Source organism: Penicillium diatomitis (assembly GCF_028827545.1).
Source record: "Penicillium diatomitis strain IBT 30728 chromosome Unknown utg000001l_segment0_segment0, whole genome shotgun sequence".
Taxonomy (NCBI): domain Eukaryota; kingdom Fungi; phylum Ascomycota; class Eurotiomycetes; order Eurotiales; family Aspergillaceae; genus Penicillium; species Penicillium diatomitis.
The window spans coordinates 2,929,965-2,949,742 of NW_026623173.1; the positions used below are offsets into that span (position 1 = coordinate 2,929,965).

The 19,778-nt window shown below is 51.3% G+C and overlaps 7 protein-coding genes across 7 annotated transcripts; 3 read left to right on the forward strand and 4 right to left on the reverse strand.

Annotated features, from left to right (window-relative positions):
• Positions 1-668: 668 nt before the first annotated feature.
• On the forward strand, positions 669-4,704 carry N7539_000812 (M protein repeat protein; the record flags this gene model as incomplete). Its single annotated transcript, XM_056930416.1, has 3 exons — positions 669-4,241; positions 4,370-4,440; positions 4,557-4,704. 3 exons carry the CDS (start codon positions 669-671, stop codon positions 4,702-4,704), a joined length of 3,792 nt encoding a protein of 1,263 aa, XP_056794709.1.
• A 160-nt stretch (positions 4,705-4,864) lies between these two features.
• Positions 4,865-5,083, reverse strand: N7539_000813 (uncharacterized protein; the record flags this gene model as incomplete). The annotated part of the gene is made up of 1 exon (XM_056930417.1): positions 4,865-5,083. The coding sequence occupies one exon, from the start codon at positions 5,081-5,083 to the stop codon at positions 4,865-4,867; it is 219 nt and encodes a 72-aa protein (XP_056794710.1).
• A 918-nt stretch (positions 5,084-6,001) lies between these two features.
• N7539_000814 (uncharacterized protein) lies at positions 6,002-6,985 on the reverse strand (the record flags this gene model as incomplete). The annotated part of the gene is made up of 1 exon (XM_056930418.1): positions 6,002-6,985. One exon carries the CDS (start codon positions 6,983-6,985, stop codon positions 6,002-6,004), a length of 984 nt encoding a protein of 327 aa, XP_056794711.1.
• Positions 6,986-10,625: 3,640 nt separating this feature from the next.
• Positions 10,626-13,007, reverse strand: N7539_000815 (mitochondrial intermediate peptidase; the record flags this gene model as incomplete). Its single annotated transcript, XM_056930419.1, has 1 exon — positions 10,626-13,007. The coding sequence occupies one exon, from the start codon at positions 13,005-13,007 to the stop codon at positions 10,626-10,628; it is 2,382 nt and encodes a 793-aa protein (XP_056794712.1).
• A 254-nt stretch (positions 13,008-13,261) lies between these two features.
• Positions 13,262-14,175, forward strand: N7539_000816 (MICOS complex subunit MIC26/MIC27; the record flags this gene model as incomplete). The annotated part of the gene is made up of 3 exons (XM_056930420.1): positions 13,262-13,288; positions 13,369-13,455; positions 13,549-14,175. 3 exons carry the CDS (start codon positions 13,262-13,264, stop codon positions 14,173-14,175), a joined length of 741 nt encoding a protein of 246 aa, XP_056794713.1.
• Positions 14,176-14,479: 304 nt separating this feature from the next.
• Positions 14,480-15,717, reverse strand: N7539_000817 (uncharacterized protein; the record flags this gene model as incomplete). Its single annotated transcript, XM_056930421.1, has 2 exons — positions 14,480-15,481; positions 15,544-15,717. 2 exons carry the CDS (start codon positions 15,715-15,717, stop codon positions 14,480-14,482), a joined length of 1,176 nt encoding a protein of 391 aa, XP_056794714.1.
• A 540-nt stretch (positions 15,718-16,257) lies between these two features.
• N7539_000818 (transcription initiation factor TFIID subunit 1 family protein) lies at positions 16,258-19,644 on the forward strand (the record flags this gene model as incomplete). Its single annotated transcript, XM_056930422.1, has 1 exon — positions 16,258-19,644. The coding sequence occupies one exon, from the start codon at positions 16,258-16,260 to the stop codon at positions 19,642-19,644; it is 3,387 nt and encodes a 1,128-aa protein (XP_056794715.1).
• Positions 19,645-19,778: the final 134 nt, after the last annotated feature.

The following is a 19,778-nucleotide window of genomic DNA, read 5'->3' on the forward strand; positions in this document are numbered from 1 at the left end:
CGACACCGCCTTGAGCTTCTCCCGCTTTCTCCTTTTCTGTGGTTCTCTTTTTTCCCCTCGAAAGTGTTATTGTTTTATTTCTTTGACAGACTCTTGTCTTTCATTCACACGCATTCCTTTCGACTCAATTCCTGCTGACAGTCGTGATTGGACCTTGACTGTCAGGTTCGATCTGGAAATTGACCGTGTTATACCATCGGAGCCTATACCCCTGAACTCCAACAGCTCTCGGGTATACTTCGACAGGAGTAAGTCCCCTAAATCGCTTCTTGACTGTTCAAGATTACATCACGCACTACCGGGGCAACCTTATGGCACTTGTGAAATCTTCTGTGTAATGCCAGATTTCACCATTTGTTCCTGAAAGATGTTACCTAATTGAACAAATGCACTGCGGTAGACGTGGCCTGGCCTATACAGCTACACCAGTGCAATTATCCTTGCGACTGTTTGTAGATGTGTGTGAACGGGGCTCGGGCATCTGGCCACGTCCAGATCTGCTGCAATTGATCCATAAGCAGCCCAAGATTGGAAAATAATTGGTGGCAATCAGACTAATTCACGTCTTCAGGCTTTCTTTTCAGATCGCTCGTGGAAAGTTGTGTGACCAATCTCTTCGACTCCCGACGTGAAGCCACCTCCTGCCTCTCAAACATTGCCTATACGCCATGACCTCGGCCGACGAGACGATGCCAATCCATGCCGACATTGATGCGGAGATGGCACCACCGGCAACCCCCGTTGACTCGACCGCGCCATCGGGGGGCGAAGACACCGGTAAAGCGAGCCCAGAATTGTCCAAGGAAAATGTGCTGAGCTCGGATGGAAAAGCGAGTGTCTCCCCCAAGGCCGCCGTCAAGCGTCCGGTTTCGAGCTCTGCAAACGCGGCCAAGCGACCAACCTCGTCATCAGCCTCAAGCAAGACTCCATCGACCGTTCGCTCGAGTACCGCTGCGAGCTCACTCAGCAAGCCACCTACCCGGCCCGTGTCCGGTACGACCGCAACACGCAGGCCTCTGAGTAGCTCAACCACTGCAACTCACAGGTCTCGGCCCTCAATCAGCAGTTCCGCTGATGAGAAGCCCCGTTCTATTGCAAGCTCCGGGGACGAGAAGCGTGGCATTTCAAGCTCAGCTAAACGAATGTCCATGATTGGTACTTCCTCCACCCGCGCACCACTCAAGACTTCCTCCACCTCGGATCGCCGTTCCAGCATTGCCGGGTCTCCTTTGGAGAAGAAAGCCACGCCATCTACTGCGTCTCGTACCACTTCTAGCTCCACAGTCAAGCCGGTTGGTAAATTGACATCAGCAACCTTGCCATCAAATCGGCCAACGCCTTCGACCACAGCCACTCGTCCAGCGCTTCGCCCGGCCGCTTCAACCACCAGCACTCGTAGCGTGACCTCCACGTCCAGTGACGCCACCAAGAAGCGTCTGAGCACCGTAAGCAGCACTACGGCGCGATCTTCGGAGGGTGCCGAGAAGGTTCAGGCGCTGCAAGCGAAGCTTTCGGAAAGTGAGGAGACCATCACAAGTCTTCAATCACAACTTGAGGCTGTGAACGAGAAACTGAGTCAACTCACCCTTGGGGGCGAGAAAGGCATCAAGGACGGCGAAGCTGTTCAGGCCGGACATGCTGATGAGCTTGAGAAGCTGGCTTCTGCTCACGCCGGAGAGCTTCGGGCTCTCCAGGAACGACTGGAGCAGGCGGAAACTCAGCGCAAAGAGCTCGAGGAGAAATTCCAAAGAGATCTTGAGGAAGCTAAAGACTCTGCGAGTATCAAGGACGACGAGAAATATAATGCAGTGCTCGCGCAAAATGAAAGTCTCAAAGCTGAACTCGAGGAATTGAACAAGAGTTTGGAAAAGAATCTCGCTGAGCGCGAGGCCACCGCCGAGGCTGTTGAAGAACAGCTCTCTCTGCTCAAGGCCAACTTGGCATCGCAGAAGACGTCTCTAGAGGAGGAGAAGGCCACGGCTATTGAGAACTTGCAAAGGGAACTGCAAGGCCGCGATCAGGTTATGGAGGAGCTGATTGCCGCTCACAAGAAATTGACCGATTCCAAGGACGAAAAGCTCTCCGCTGAGATGGAAGCCGCGAAGGAACTTCGAGACCAGATTCAGTCCCTCGAAAGCAAGCTTGCCGAGGCTGATTCGGTCACAAAGGAAAGCTCAGCGGAGACTAGTGCATCTCTGGCGGAAAAGGAAAAGCAGGTTGAAGAGCTTAAAGACGCCCTGGAGGAACTCCGTCAAGAACTCACATCCACCCGCGACGCTGCTTTGGCAGACCAGGCGGCCAAAATCAGTGACTTGGAGTCTTCACACGAACTCGCCTTGTCAGCCCTCAAGGCGGAACATGAAACGACTTTGAGCTCCCTGTCCGCCTCGCATGCTGAGGAACTTACTACTGCCAAATCTGCTGCTGAATCGAGTGGGTCTGAAAATACGCAGCAGCTTGAAGACCTACGCGTTGCCTTGGAGACTGCCAAGTCGGCTGCTCAGGAAGCACAGGCTCGTGCCGTTGACGAGGTTAAAGTCAACCACTATGCTGAGCTCGAGAAGTTGCGCGAGCAACTTGAAGAGTCACGAAAAGCGCTGGACGAAACACGTCACATGTTAGAAGAAGGCAAAGTCTCCGCTCAGGAGGATGCTGTTCATGAAATCGATGATCTTCATCACAAGGTTGAGTCCTTGGAAACTCTCGTGTCCACTACCACTAGCGAGATCAAGGCCTTGCAAGAGGAGATGCAAGGCAAGCAGGCTGAGGCTGAACAATTGTATCAGAGTCTGAAGAGAGTCGAGACCGATGCCAAGTCCAAGGAAGAGCGACAGCAAACATTGCTCAAGGAGCGTGAGGCTCAAATTGAGGCCGCTGAGCAGAAGGCCACTGACGCTGCTCGCCTTTTGGATGAACAAAAGTCCCTGGTCATTGATGCCTCCGACAAGCACACTCAAGAGCTGGAGGCTCTCAAGGCAGCTCATGCTGCTGAGCTCGAGCGTGCTAGACTGGATTCTTCCTCATCCCACGACAGCACATTGAGCGAACTCCAACAAAAACACGATGAGTTGTATGCACGAAATCAGGAATTGGAGCTGAAGCACGCAGATGAAATGGAGTTCCTGCAGACTGAATTGAAGTCTTCTCTTGAACGCCATTCCGCTGAAATCTCTTCCCTGACTGCGGACCGCGAATCAGAACTGGCCGAGCTGCGGAACCACTACGAGCAGACCAAGGCTGCTTTGCAGGCTGAGCTGGAGTCTTTACAGGCCTCTCATACCGCTGGCAATGAGTCGCACACGAAGGAACTTGAGGAACTCCAGAAAGGCTTTGCAGAGACCAAGGCCAAGCTTCTTGCCGAACTCGAAGCTTCACAGGCTTCCAAGGCTGCTGATGCAGATGCTGAGCACGGAAGAGCCATTGAAGAGCTGCTGCAGCTTCAAGATGTCAAGATTTCTTCCCTCAGGTCAGAATTTGAGGAATCCAGCAAGGCTAAAATTGAGGAACTGGAGAAAGCCCATGAGATGGTGCTCGTCAATCTCAGAGAACAACTCGAGAAGTCCAACGCGGCTGCTCAGGACACCACTCTGGTCGACAGTTTGAAGGCAACTATTGTCGAGCTGGAGGCGCAGCTTGCCAACGCGGCTGAGACTCAAGCTGCTATGCAAGAATCTTCGGCTACTATTTCCCGCGATCTCCATGAGAAGCACACTGCGGAGCTTTCTCGCCTTCAGAGTGAGCATGCTGCGCTGTCGGCCAAACACGAGGCCACACTTTATCAGCTCGAGGATCTTCAAAGATCTGCTCAAGACGCCGCCAGTGGCAGTCAGTCTCAGCTTGAGGCTGTTCAAAAGGAACTTGCCCTGTCAAAGGAGGAAATTGATTCTCTCAAAGAAAAGTATACCGCTACTTGCCAGGAGTCGGACGAACTTCGTGTTCACACAAAGTCTCTGGAAGAGAAGATCGCCAGTGGCCAACAGGACTTGAACAATCAAATCGACAAGAACATGCAGCTCCTCAACCAACTAGGAGACGTTGAAAACGACGTCTCCGCTAGCCGCAAGCGCATCCGCGAACTTGAGGCCAAAATTACCGCTCTAGAGGCCAATCCCGGTAAGAGCACTCCGAGCGGACTGAATGCAAGCCGATGGGCGTCCTTGGATGAGAGCAATGAGGAAGCCGTAGGAGGCGTTCCAGCCGCAGTGGAAGGTGAGGACCTTGGTCCATCCATTGAGGGAACGGTGGGACATCCCCGTTTACAACATTTCTCCTCAGAATTGCCTGATTTTCATCCGTTTACCTGAAAATGAGGTTTAACTAAGACTATTATATGTTGTGTTACAGTCCACTAATCATTATCCTCGCGTAGATGGCAAGCATTCAGGAGCAGCTTAAGCACATTCGCTCTGCGAACGATGACTGGTACGACGAGCACCGCAGGTTAGTTCGATATTTGCTTCCGTTGTCACTACTATCACGATGAAATGGCCTGCGCCTTGCTGTTTCTTCGGTGCGTTGTTCCAAGGTACAGGCTGACCATCTTATCTGAATCTTAGACTCCTCGGTGAATTAGCTCAAGTTTCTCGACGGGCGACGCCGAATCCCCCTAGTGCTTCGTCAACTCCCCATCCCGAAGTCTCTACATCCGCCTCGGAATCCGAGAGTGGCCACAGCCGCGCAGCCGAATTTGCCGTAGCGCGGTGAACCCATCTCGTCGTTCGACTTGATGTCAGCTGACATCGAGCCGTCATTTGTCTACCCAAGCGTGTTCTATTGGACTTGACACATGTCTATTTCTGTCTCGAATCGTATCTTTGTTGATCCATGCTTCACCATTGTTATACTCCCTCCCCCCCTCCCCGGTCTACTCCGTTTTACATTGTATGTAATAAAATCCAGGATACCCTGCTCTTGCTTTTGTCTTCTTCTTCTTCTTCTTCTTCTTCTTCTTCTTCTTCTTCTCGGCCGGTCCTTGATCTGGCATTTCTATCACTCCTGGTGCTGGTCTCTCTCTGTCGCCATCTTTGTCTGCTTGATCGATTTCCCGAATTCCAAGGGAAATGGAGAGTGCTGGTAAATACATATTTGTATTTCTCACTCACTACATCATTCATTAATGATCAAGGGACATCGCTTCTCAAACAATTCTATCTGGACGATCTTGGTGATTCATTCTCTCCTTTCAAGTTCTTTTTAAGACCATAGTGAATCTGAGGCGTGGCTTGATGTTATCACAGCACACTTCCATTATCAAAAGCTGACCAAGAGCACGATCGTCTTCCTCTAGATTCCAGGAGACTGCCTCTATCATCAATTCCACCCCGAAGTGTTCTTTTGTAGTATTTATGTCCACGAGTCATGAACTGCCCCGTAAGTCGCCTTGTCGGCTAGTCATTCCACCTCAAGCCTGACACAAACGTGATCAACTCGGTGTCCTTCCTCTCAAACTAAGGGACGTCAGATCCGAGTGGTGGAGATTCTTCAGAGATCATCTACATGAGTATGGGAAGAGGTGGGGTCAACCAAGCAATCCGTTCAGGCTAATCGACGAAAACCATGTCTGAATTTGCCGGTTCTATGAGATTTGAGCTTTGCGGATGAGACGGGAGAAAGTACGAGGATGTCTGTCGATTCGTGGATGGAGTTTTGGGAAGATTTGAGTATTTGCATATTATCGAATCGAGAAGGTAAGGTGTTTTAGCCGGGGTGGAAGACTGGAATTAGGTTATAGTCGGTCATCTTCCAAGATTGGGCTCATGTGTAATTCTCGGGTCATTAGGGAGCGATGTATGCTTGCAGTCAAGCTACCAACTCGGACATGCGAAGATGAAGGTAGCACAACAGATTATGTATATATCAACAGAGATATCCGTAAGAAATTGCGAATGTCAGGTATAGGACAAGGTAGTACAGGTATCTCATTACAGGTTCCATACTGGCTCAGCGATCTCCTGCCAGTTTGACGCCAGGTGTTCCAGCCTGACATCTTGGTAAAGATTGATCAGTGATCGATATTAAACCACTGCTTCCGCATCGGTTGCACGGAGCCAAACAAAGCTCGGAAAGGCGCGAGAATCTTGCGTTTCCGCGCCTGCTTCTTAGCTTGCACCGCGCGCTGCATCTCCTTGTAGACGGTCGGGGTCATGATCGGAGAGGGCGGACGTGGACCGGGAGCCGAAGAAGACTGCGACCGGATACTTTGCGAATCATACGGTCTTGTCCACATGGTGGAGTTGATTGTGTCCTGTCGTGCATCGCTGTATGGACTGTCTTGCTGGTGATGATGGAACTGCTGATACTCGTAGCTGGACGGGGTTTGCGCCGAGGGATGGTCGGTGTTATATAGACCTGCGCGCTGGAATGGTTGTGGTGCTGGTGGCGGTGTGGGTTGAGAGGATGGTTCTTCGTGCTCGGTCAGATCCATGGTCATGTCGTATTCTTTGATGGGGCCGATGGGGCCGGAGAGAGTGAAGTCTTCGCAGAATTCAGCATAGGAGCGACGGACTCGCTTTTCTCGTTCTCTGTCGCGCTGGACGCGTTTAGATTGACGGCGTTGGGGGATGCCTTCTATCGAGTGATAGGGGAAATCGGGGTGTTGGGTCTTGGAGTCAAAGGTGGGCGATTGAGGGGTATATGGGAGGAATTGGTGGTGAGGAGAATGGTCATATTGTGTTTGCGATTGCGAATGCGACTGTGAGTCCGAGTGTGCTTGTACAAGTTGCGGGAGTGATCGGTCAGAGTGAGTCTCGACTGTCGCATCGAGAGCCCTGATATTTGTCTCGGTGAGCTCGATCGACTGGCCCAATGCGGGCATAGACGATCGGGACATGCGCTTTGAGACCCATCGTGTCAGTTGGGTGACTGTTCTTCGGCGACGAAGGTGTCCAGCCGGTGGGATTGATCGACAGGCTGTGGAAACGGAGTGGTTGGACTCGCTGGATCGGATAGATTCATGGTCGTTTGGGAGAGGTCGTCTATTAGGCATGGTGGATTATTTCTTCTTTTCGGGGTTGCCGGGATCTCGTGGTCCGTCAACGTTGTATGGAACTGGCACGAGCGTCTATGTCGATCGGTTGAGATGCGCGCTGTTGATCGCGGTCCGAGAGCGACCTCCAGATTGATGAGAAAATGAGAGGATAGTGGTAGTAGGGGTAATCCTAGACTACTTACTCGACCACAAGATTTGAACCATCGAGCGAGGCGAAAGTCTCATCTACTCCCCACACGAACCCGAGATGAAGCCATGGGATCACAGACAAACGAGCGATCCATCAGGGTCCAGGGCACGCGCGCAGCAACTAGCAATCGAGCTCCGACTCTATACCGGATGGGTCCCCGGCACCGGATGGTGGATTGTGATCCTGGTCTCGTACAGAACTGCAGAGCCTGGTAGGACGAGGACGAGGAACTACTGTGGATCGACTCCGTACGTATGCAGTGGTGCACTAGCCCAACTAGTCCATCCTTAAGACGTGGTCGCCAGTCGAACAGTCCGGATCTGGGCCCCCATCGGTCGAGTTTTCCAGTCCGATAAGAATCGAATCTCAACCCACGGCTGCGTGAAGAAAAACAGCCAGAAAATAACCGGAAACCCTCCTGGTTCGGTCGGGTCTCCACCTTCCACTGCCAGTGCCAACGCTCGTGCGTACGAGTACAGCCGGTACTCGGGAGTCGGTAGTGGTAGGACATGAGGAATGGTGTATATCCATAGGATATTCATGGTCAATTCATGCACCACGGTCTGATCAGATGATCGGATGATGTAGTGATGCACCTAATGCGGCACAGGCACTGAGACATGCTGTCGGCATAGCAACCAAGTGATACTAAGGTTCTTGGTACTAGTGAGTCTTGAATCTATCAGCGCTGGTTAGTTGATCGTGATATGTGTATTACTCTGGGCGCCACGTTCTAGGGGTATCTTTCCGCGTGGATCCCAACCATGCGCCCGTTGCTCTCCCCTTTCCAAGAAGATTAGGTTTGACCCTCAGCCCATGTGATCGCATCGTTTCATTTAGGGCGGATCAATAGGTGGAAAGAATGGAAAAGGTAGAAGTTAGAGCCGATGACTGGATTTGAAGAATCTCAATGGTCAAGCGCAGCACGGCAGAACTGAATGTAGAAATTTGGAGGAGCTCATCATGCGTACACTACGTCAGTATAGTCTATAGTCTGTAGTCTCACTAGTCACTAGTCACTAGTCTGTAGTCTGTAGTCTATAAGCGATAGTCTATACACCATGCAAGTATACACTATACAGTGCTGGTGACTTAAGGTACACCTTCTAAGTAAGTAGGTCAGCCGTTGATAGGCTTGTGAAAGATGTACAATAGCCGAATACCGAGGAGGCAATCCCTTCAAAACTCTCAAACATTGAGATAGTAGTATTACTATACTTATTCTACGCCAGTAGTTGGCTCGTGATCAGAAAAAGAAAACAATCCAGGATGAGTGTCTGGCTGTATCCAGAGCTGCTCATGGAAACAAGAACGGAAATTGTCCCTATCAATTAGCCCTGCAGCGGCTGATGTTGACGGACCGAAATCTGAATTCAACGATTCAAAGGGAGCTGGGATTCACTTTGAACAGACTGATCTGCCAGCTGAAAGTCGTCTATCATCGCTATAACCTCCCTAAATTCTGCAATGTCAAGGTTGCATTCTACGTCATATAGTATATAGACTCAGTAGTAACTGTGTATTTGTTTGATGTGTACTTGTGCAGGCGGCCTGTAGGGCGTAGGGTCTGACAGCAGAGGCAAAGACATGACGCCCCCTGACAAGGAGGTGATCCCTCGTGCATAAGTACACTGTGCAACGCGCAGTTAGTGATTTCCAATTTGATCTACTCTGCTCTGACAGCAAGTGTCGATAATGACAGACGATTGCGTTGGCCCACAGGAGACTCCGAGGCCTTGAACCGCTTCGTTCCTCCATGAGCAGGTATTCTCTTATCTCGGGGGTGTCCTTAGGCTGTCCACCTCGCTAGGACCAGAGCGGAAAGGTCGAACTCTAATTTTCACGTGACTGTTTTGTCATTTTGTTTTGATGTTGTATTAATTAAGAGACTGGACCCTTTTTTGCTGCTCCTTACCGTCTACCAATTTCCCGACCGTGAACACCAAAAACTTATTAAGAAGTTCTCTACACTATAATACTATTATCTTTATAATAATATTATATACTTCCTGAATATCTTATAGAATTATAATAAGATAACGGTTTAGAAGTAATTTTGTAGAGTCGGTGATTTATTGATGGAGGACCGAAAGATACTAGATCGCGGACTTGAAGAATTTAAAGTGTTAAGTCGGAAAGCAAAGGCAGAATCGTATTTTATTTTGGAAGTCAAACACTTTCGAAACGCCGAACGTAATAAATCCAAGAATTGACCTTACTATTTCGATCCTAGCGAGGTGGACAGTCTAAGGACACCCTTATCTCGGCACCAGGATTTGGTGCGGTGAGACAACCCACGACGCAGACGACGGGAAAAAGATGGGAAAAGGGGGCAACCCAGAAAAAAAGTGAGACATCACAGCCGATTCGAGCGCTCCGCAAGAAACCCAAGAATAGGAACAAAAAACAAGGTATCGCCCAACCACGGTTCTGCCTCATTTTGGCAGATATGTGCAAGTTGGCGAGAGAGGAAGAAAGTGGTTCGAGTGGGGGCAATCCCTGCTCGACTATTGTTTAGGGTTAAGAACGTGGGTGTGATTAAATTGCTATATGGTCATGGTTGAATTCTACATAGTACATACTACTACATACTACATAGCACATGCTACATGGTATATACTATGATACTACTAGTTTGACTTCTCGAACTTACCTACAGAGGCGGCACTTTCTCTAGCGGCTACCAAGCATTTGTCACTGCGCTGGTCCGTCTTGATTACAACATGGCTTTGCGGGCGTTTATGCAGGTGCGTTGTCAGGTAACTGCAGATGAATCATTTACGAATCATGGATCCTGTAATTACTACAGAGAATTACCTACAGAGTACAGTAGATCTGGTCATATTGTAGTTTGTGTTACTTCTGGTATCTACTAGTTAGTGAGCTATACAATCACGCATTCGTCACGCTGACTTACCAAGTCTTTAACTACTTATACTGTACGACAAACATGGATAGGGAACTACGGGGCGCAGCAGGCTACAAAGAGTACTAGCAGTGCATCCATCCATCTGTGGGTGCTTTCACAGACCTTGGGTAGATGTTAGGTACCATCATGTACCTTGGCATCCCGCAGGCGTCCAAGCAGCCATCTCCACTCAAATGTCCAAAGGAAGCGTACATGGAGATAGATCCATGCTAATTTGCTCGTTTCCAGTTGCCGAAGAGTCGACGGCAAACTACATGCGCCTTTCCAATGTGAGACTGAAGGGGGAAAACAGATGATGCTTGCTGGCCCCGCCGTTTGTTTCAATTGTGCTGACTGCGGAAATGCTGCAGTCGGATAAATCACCAAAGACATTTGACAGTATAGAACGCCCCGTTCTGGAACCCGTCATTTACAAGGAGGTCATTCCAATCATGGGTGTCAAGATATATGAGTTGATATGCGGAGATGTGCATAGTCATTTACATTTAGTAGATACTAGATACATCCTTGCCTCCGTCCTAGCCGGACACCCCGTCGCGTCCAAGGCCCCAGCGACCAACCTCCCGCATGGCCTCATCACCGCCTTCTACCAGTCGACCGTCGGCGTTGGATGGATTCTCCTCACCCAGTACCCCCGCGACACATTCCCAACCGGTACGTCCTCCACCCCAGCGGAGCACTTCATTCTTGTATCGTTCTCCAGCGGAACGATCCACGGCAGCCTTTCCAGACAGGAAGACGTCCTGCCAGATCTTGTTGGCAATCGCCCGGTCAAAGATGTAGCTGTAGTAGGTAGCACCATAGCCGTACAGGTGTCCAAAGAAGCCTTGCCAAGATGTACGCGGGCGAACATCGTCAGGTTCTTGTAGGCTGGAGTATTGGTTGAACACATGGTGGTAGATGTCGGTGGTGTCAATGCCCCGGACCGCCTGATCGCACGGAATGGAATGGTACGCCTGATCCACCAGAGCCATCAGAATCTGCGCCTCATTCTCAACGGCCCCAAAAATGGATCCATGCGCCTGTCGGTCCTGATCCATACTCCGGATCATGCTGTCTGACAAAGGCTCGTCGGTTTTCCAATGCCGAGCATACAAAGCCAAGACTTCGGGCGCAGTCGCAAAGCTCTCCATAAGGACCGAGGGAAGCTCAGCAAAGTCAGTGGAGCATCGGGTCCCCGAAATGGATTGAAGAGGAGTTTGGCCTAATATGGAGTGAACAGCGTGGCCCATCTCATGGAACAAAGTGCGGACACTTTGCTCGCTTAATAGCGTCGGGCGCCCGGAGCCGGTGGTCGCCGGCTCCTGGAAATCGCAGACAAGAGCAATGGTAGGCAATTGACGCAGTGTGTTGGTTTGCGGATCAATGGCAGTTGCCATGCCGTCGTTCGGATGCACGGATTCATCCATCGAGGCACATTCTGCAACCTCATCCGCCAAGATCTCGCGCGAGCAGCGAAGAGTGAAGTGAGCAGGGTTTGGGTGTTTACCAGGTCGCGAAAACAGGTCGCAGTACACAACGGCAATATGCTGCTCAGCCTCATTTACAACATCTAAACGGCGGACATCTGAATGCCAGGTTTCGCCAGCAGCCGTCTCCTGCGGCACGAGCCGAACACCGTAGAGACGGTCGAAAAGCCGCGAAAGACCTTGCATGACAGTACCCAGAGAGAAAAACTCAGGTATAGCACTCAGCTCACGTGACCGACGAGCCTGAGAATATTCCATGACACGCTTATGGACATAAAATGCATGATCCCAGGGCTGCAGTGAGCCACCCTTCATCTTCTGCAGCTGGGCCAGTTCCTCACTCACGAGACCCCGATTGCTGGCAATCAGGGACGTCAAGAAATTGGAGACTGCTTCAGGTGTTTTGGCCATCTTATCGCTCAGTGTCATGTTTGCAAAGCTGTCATATCCAGAGAGTTGAGCGAGCTCAGATCTCTTCATCAGGAGTTTCTCAAGGCGATGTATCTGCCGCGAGCTCGACGTCCGAGTTGCAAGATATACTTCTTTTCGCACACTTTCGTCCCTCACAGATCGTAGTACAAGTCGCGGAACAATTCCGGCAGTCGGTACAGGAGCTTTGTTATTCCACTTCTTGATTCTCTGGACCATGAGTGGATCGAGTCCTTGCAAGCTATTCGCATTGAAAACCACTTGGGACTTGGCGGGCTCGGCGCCCCCGAAAAAGTCGGAACCGACTTGGCTTATCTCATTTGACAGATTCACGAATCGCTGTCTCTCGCTCGGGGGCATGTGGATGGCAGAGTTTGTGAAGTCCCTCATAAGGATCTGCGCCACAATCGTCTCGGCCTCGGTCCAATGCGATGTCACTTCAGGGTTCGCAATAGCCTTGCTCAACTGGTCATGCAGGCCGGTGGTCGTATTTAACACATTCATATACTCAAACATAAGCGCGTACGCCTGCGTCGCAGCTTCTTGGATTCGAGGGTCTGCATGGATGGTTCGAATGAAGTCGGAGAGGTCGATCACGCGACAGAGAAGATCGCTGAGTCGATCAAGATTTCGTGCGAGCGCCCGATATTCATCCAATGTGGATGCTTGAAGGACTTTTGTGACGATGGCCTGGCACTTTTGCAACGAGACATTGGCGAAATGGCGAAATCCTTCTGGGTTTGTGAGGTATTGGTTCTGAACCAACCCTGCCCGCTTTGACCCTACACGCTTGTATGAAAATTCCTTCCAGAATTGTTGGGAGTCAAAGACTCGTCGTAAGGTGTCATCGTCGACTTTCTTTCCAGAGCCGCCAGTCTTTGCTGATATGTAACTCGTATGCGCTTTTGCGATCGTAGAGGCGGCGCTTTCGAAGGCTCGTGATTGCTGTCGTGAAAGACACTTGCGGCACGTCCAGGGCTGGCGCCCAAGACGGCGAAGCATGCTGGAGAACGGTTTTCGCTCAGAGAAGAAGAACAAAAGACGCCAACAAAGTTGCTCGCATGCTCAAAAAACACCGTCAAGTGCAAAATGTCAAAGACTGGAAAAATGTGGAGGTGGGAATGAGTCTGATGCGGGCAATGACGGGGACTTTTCCTAAGTTCCGCCGAGCCGAAGAATTCCCGTTCTTGGCTTCAACCCGACTTTGCTTCATCCTCATCACATCAGCTTCTGCTCCCTCACCATCTACCTTCAGGATGTCTTTCCGGGCGATGATGAACCAGGTATGCATGTCTCTAGCCTTTCTGTGATGCTCTTTCAAGGTGCAATTGGGATCCCTAATGGCGTACTGACTCAACGATAGCGGGCTGTGGCTCCGATCGCAGCCACCCTCCTCGCTGGAGGCTTGACCATGTACCCTCAACAGGTTTACGCCGAGGATCTTCGCGACGTAAGATGCCCCCGCGCTAACAAACCGATGCTTGACCACCATCGCCCTCGTCTACAGCGCAACTCATACTGATTCACGACGGTTCCAAAACAGCGCAAGCCCATCTACGATGACTATCCAGCCGAAGTCGCGGAACCTACCAAGCCTACAGCCCCAGCCTCCCAGGCGATTCCTGTGCTCACAACGCAATCTGCTTCTACTTCGCCCACGCCCACAGACATCCTGACAGCGCAGGTCCGCCAAGCTCGCCTTTTCCTATACTCCCACTCTCTTGCCGCGGAGAATAGCTTCAACAACATCCTCTCCCGCGCCCTACACGTCGAGAATGCCTTCACCAACACCATTGCCTCGCTGGCCCCCTCGCCCGAATCCGGCGAGCGTTTGACTCCCGGTGGTGTCTACGTGATCGTGTCTGCCATGGCCGGCTCCATTGTGTCACGGAACCGTGGTATCATCCTTCGCACCCTGTCACCTCTCGCTTTCGGCACTGTCGCAGCTTGGACTCTCTTGCCCGTGACTATGAGAAACGTGTCTGATCTTGTCTGGGAATATGAGAAGAAATATCCCGTGGTCGCGGATCAGCATCTCGCGATTCGGGAGAAGGCAGAGCACATCTGGTATACTGGAATCGCGCACAGTGGCATGGCTCGCCAAATGATGGAGAACAAGATTGGTGAAACCCGCAAAAAGCTCGAGGAGGTGGTGAGCAAAGGTCACTAGTATAACACTTGATTTGTGAAATGGGTCGCGATTGAGACCGTTGGCCCGTAGGGCAACTTTTTGTCTTCTGCACATGTACGCTTAGAGCCTTTAGATCCGACGATGCAGTTCGGACTTCCCGTTTTTCAGGCACTGAAATGGTTTTCTCATCAATCCACGAACAGACATTCGGGTAGAATACCTAGAGTTCAGGCTCTAGATATGGACGACACGGTGGATGACCATACAACTTTTCGTTGCGACGTGGTGTGACTGTTGAGCACGAGATATCTCTACTAAGGGAAACCGCAAAGCATTACGTTCATTATTCTTCCTGAGCTGGACCAGGTTCGCCCTCTGACTCCGCATTCCGCATGGCCTCACTTGCTGTAGGTGCTGGACTGCTCGAAGCTTGGGGCGGAGCACCGACTTTTGGTGGGGGAGGCAAGGGAGTTCCTTTTCGCGAGGGTGTAAAGTCTTGTGCCCGACTTTTTTGCTCGCCTTCCGCAAAGTAGTCATCAAATGCCCTGTTGGGTGAGACACCATGTCGCGCCTTTCCATTCCGCCTACTCGCCGGAGATACAGCAGTCTGAGGCGACGTCCCCCTTCCTTGAGGCACGAGAGGGGGTGGTGAAACTAGATTAGCTGGAACCAAGTAGTTCCCCCCAGAGGGTTCGTAGGTCGCTGGCGCATTGTTATAGTCGGAGAGGGGGCCAGACGGAACGTTGTCCTTTGTTTCAAAGACCACCTCGCCAGGTCCCTCAACCTCCTCGCCGAGTCCAACTGGCAACCGATGCAGAGCCCCATAGCCTAGTTCGGCGCCTAGAGCGCCTTCACCTCCCCATCCTCTCGTTGGGACCAGCTCCACCTCTCTCACGACGTCGAATTCGCTGTTATATACCCAAAGGACCAGGGTGCGGTCAAGATGATCCTCGACTAGCTCCCCCAGGGCTGATTCACCCCGTAAAGTTCCACTCGGCGTCCCAATGATGTAGTCCGAGTGAGGTAGCAAGCCAGCCCGATACGCAGGGCTCAGTGGTGAAGGGACGCCGAGAATATGCCAAATGTGTTGGGTCGATGAAAGCGGTGCGAGTTGAAGTGAGAGGCCGAGGGAGGGTGTTGTTGCCGATACTGGAACTGTGACGGTGTGCGTCCTTTGACCCTGTCGCATGACAATTTTGACAATTAGAAATCGAGTAAAGACACGAGCATGATCCCGACGAAGTTTCCAAGCTTCACGTACCTTGGCGCTCCATATCTCTAGCGTGAGACTGGACCCAGCACAATTGCGGACTTCTGTCGCAAAGAGGTTCGGATCCGGATCTTCCTACAGATAGCCGGGTATTAGCAAGGACAAACTCATCCACTGCAAAAGATGCGAATGCTTACAATGGGATGTCCATTAATTCCAATGATGAAATCAAACCACGGCTCCAGGGGCAGCTCTGTATCCTTATTGCGCAGTACCTGGAAGCCATATGCATTGTCGCTAGGACCCGTCCGAGGCTGAGGAACTGGTTCACCGTCCAGTCTTCCAATGAAACGATTGAGGGCACCAAACATGCTGAGTATGAATTCGACAATTTTCAGCTACGTAACGCAAAGGAGATAAATTTGATCTTTAGCTTCAGACAGAGAGAGAGAGAGAGAGAGCTATTGCGGGCGAGCTGGCTCGATGTTATTGCAAACAAGGCAAACTCATCTCTTGCCCAAGGATATTGGCAGGTCATGATGGGGGGCTCCATAGCGAAGCTCGGGCCACATGAGCCAAACCAAGTTAGTGTGGCCGGAAGTCGGGCGAACGCTAATCCCTTTTGGGGCCCTCACCACTTCTCTCGTTTCGCGCCGCCGCGGGAGCAGGAAATCAATATCTCACTCATTCCTCACCTAAATCTCGTCCGCGCGCATTGACGTCGGAAGTCGATGCGTACGGCTGTGCTACACTCTCGGCACTTGCTCGCGTGATCGACACAGCAGTCTCGCATTAAGCCCTGAGACTCTCACATTCGCTTCGCCCTTGGTCCTCTCATCGCGACCTGGTACGCTCTCAGAGCACCCTCGCTAGCATCTTCAAGTCCTCATCCTTCGCCGCAAATTACAACCATGCCTCACGCTACGCAGAACCCGACCTCGGAGGTCCAGGACGATGCCGAGTTTGACAATGTTATGCGACAACTGAATAATTACGAGGGCGGTCCAGAGTTTGATTTCTTGACCCGAGATCTAGATGTCGGCGAAAAGGCGGAGGACGCGATCGACTTTGAAGATTTCGAGGATGACGAACTGCCAGACGAAGAGGTACCTGGCGCAGCACAGCAGCCGGCTGCGAATGACACGCATGATGATCTTTTCGCGGATCTGGGAGCAGCCGATAACGGGCTCTTTGGGCCAAATGACGACCTATTTGGGGGAAACGGAGATGAGGAGAATTTTCAAGATGGTGATAGGAATGGGGACAACCTGGATGATTTGTTTGGCGAAGGGCCTGCTTCTCCTCCGCCTGCTGGTCAGGCGGACGACACCCGGGATCTTTTCGAAGATGACGAGCCTGCAACAAATGAACAACCCTCCGAGATACCACCAGAGTCGACCAGTAAGGCAATTCAGGAGCAGCCTTTGCCCTTCGAAGTGGACGAGGACGATATCCTCGACGATGCGAGTGTTCTTTCAGAGGAAATGGATGAGGCAACCCTGCGGGCCTGGAAGCTCCAGCAACAGCTGTTTGCAATGTCAGGGAGAGCCGGACCTGAAAATCTACCTGCGCCGCCTGAAAATCATGAGGAACTTCTTCACTCGTTGTTTCCGAGCTTCGACCGCCATACTCTACCCCGCTGGTTAGAGATCATCCCTCACAAGAAAGCATTCTATCTTGGCAAACAACCGCTCAAGGTTCCCAAGCCGGTTCTTCCTACGAAGGTCAACATCGAACTTGCCCCTGACCAGGAGCGCCTCTTTAAAACAGGACAGGCGAACAAGCGGGGTGCTGACCAGGACTCCCTGGGAATTGTTGTGATAACGGAAGCTGCGCAGGATGAAGAACCAGAGGAGGAAGAGAAGGAAGATATTGACATGGGTGATGCTGACGCAGATGAAATTCTGCCCGGAGGGTTCACCATGCAAGACCTGCGGACGATATGTGTTGATTGGGATGTTCAAGACGAGATGTCTGAGACAACAGAGGATGTCACTAAACCTGTCGGCAAGGCTTCCGCATCAAAGCCATCCGAGGGTCTGGTGGATGATGATGCGGACTGGCTCATGGATGAGAGTCCACCGCAGAAGAAACGAAAGACGGGTACAGCAGCTATTGATATAATCGCATTGTCCCATTTGGACATTCCGCTCTTAGACGAGCCGGAGCTGGCTGTCGCACAGGTCGCGAAGAGGGTCATTATCGACATGAATGACCCCAACATACTCGTGGAAGAGTTACGACCTGACGCTGTGCCGTCGAAGCCGAAACAAACTGGCCCTCGAAATCGAGAGGACGTTGACACCAATCTCACCCGCAAACTCACCTCTCGTTACAACATCTCCAACGACCAGGCTTACGACATGCTCAAGCAAAACCATCAGAATAAAATCCGAAGCACTCTCGGAAATGTCACTTTGGAGCATGCTCTGCCAGCCTTGCGACTGCAGTGGCCTTACTATAAGACCGAGCTACAGAAGACTGAGGCCAGATCCTTCCACAGACCTGCCCTCAACTTCCGAGTCGGACAGACTTCCTGGTTCAAAAACCCCCCTCACATCAAGCGCAAGCATCTCAAGGGTAAGGATGCCAAAGCGTTGTTTGACTCAACCAAGTCACTTTCATTGGCCGATAACTCGAGCGCTCTCTTGGTTGAGTACTCGGAGGAGGTACCCATGGTGCTCTCCAATTTCGGCATGTGCAACCGTTTCATAAATTACTACCGCAGGAAGAATCCAGAAGATCCCACACGCCCGAAGGCGGAGATTGGTGAGACGGCTGTCTTGCTGCCGCAAGACAAAAGTCCGTTCTCCATCTTCGGACATGTCGATCCTGGCGAAATTGTTCCAGCAATTTCCAATTCAATGTATCGGGCACCCTTATTCCCGCACCAGGCCAAGTCGAATGATTTCCTTGTCATCCGTAGCACTACGGGCTCTGGTGGCATGAGTTATTTCATTCGCAATATCGAGAATTTCTATGTGGCTGGACAGCAGTTCCCGTCTGTTGATATTCCCGGTCCTCATTCGCGGAAGGTTACCACTGTTGCGAAAAACCGCATGAAAATGCTCGTTTACCGACTGCTCAAGAAGAGTGCCGACGAGCGCCTTGCTATCTCAGATGTCACTGCGCATATCCCCGGTACGACTGATATGCAAAATCGACAGAAGGTGAAGGATTTCTTGCAGCACGATAAGGACACAAAGTATTGGAAGCCTTTGGATCCTGTTCTTCCCGATCAAGACACCATCCGATCCTGGGTTCAACCAGAGGACGTCTGTCTTTTGGAGTCCATGCAAGTCGGACAGCAACATCTGCACGACACAGGTTTCGGAAACGACGCTGAAAACAGCAACGAAAATGATGAAGATGAGGAAGGAGAAAGCTTCGAGCAGCTGATGGCCCCTTGGAAGGCATCCCGCAATTTCCTGCTGGCTTCTCAAGGTAAGGCTATGCTTAAGCTGCATGGTGAAGGTGACCCTACAGGCCGTGGAGAAGGATTCAGTTTTATCAAAACCTCGATGAAGGGTGGCTTCAAGGCTATTGGCGAAAGTGTGGAAGACAAGCTCGATGCACAGCGGCTTAAGGAGCTTGGCGGGCATAGTTACAATGTTGCACGTCAACAAAAGTCCTACGAAACCTCCATTCGGCGCATTTGGGATGCTCAGAAAGCCAGTCTCTCGTCGACGATTGAGCACTCGGACGAAGAGAGTGACATCGATCAAGGAGAGATTGAGGAGTTCAATAAACCAACTCCACGATCTGAAGCTCCCACGCCCGCCCCTACGAGACGCTACGATGACGAGACGACCAGTCAATTCAGTCGCATGAGTTTCGCAAGCCAGAAAGGCAAAGTTCTTAGAATCACGCGCCAGTACAAGGCCCCCAATGGCGAAATTCTGGAGAAGGAGCAACTCGTGTGGGATCCGCGAGTCATCCGCCAGTACATCCAGCACCGCCATCGCTCTGAAGCTCTCACAACCAAATTGGAGTCTCTGCAACCAACCGGTGATCCAGAGGTCGATGCTCGTAATCGCAAGTTGATTGAGGCCGAGCTGAGTCGCCTCAACCGAAACAAGGAGCGCCGTTTCGCGCGCGAGAAACAAAAAGGCATCTCACGCTCGGGCGATTCCCCTGCGGACGGCAAACCTGCTGGGACGCAGCGCAAATGCGCCAACTGTGGACAGGTTGGACACATCAAGACAAATAAAAAGCTTTGTCCATTACTGAACGGAACGATGAAGCCCGAAGATCGTGTGACGGACTCTGCATTCTCTATGAGTGCCCCCATTCTGTGAGGTCTCCTTATAATTATGGAGAAAGAAATTGTTTCGCGCTTTTGATGTCCGCGAGAAGTACATATCGCATTCTTGCTTTTTTTTGGAAATGATACCCATGCCATGACAGTACGGACAGAGGGCCCTGTATTCTG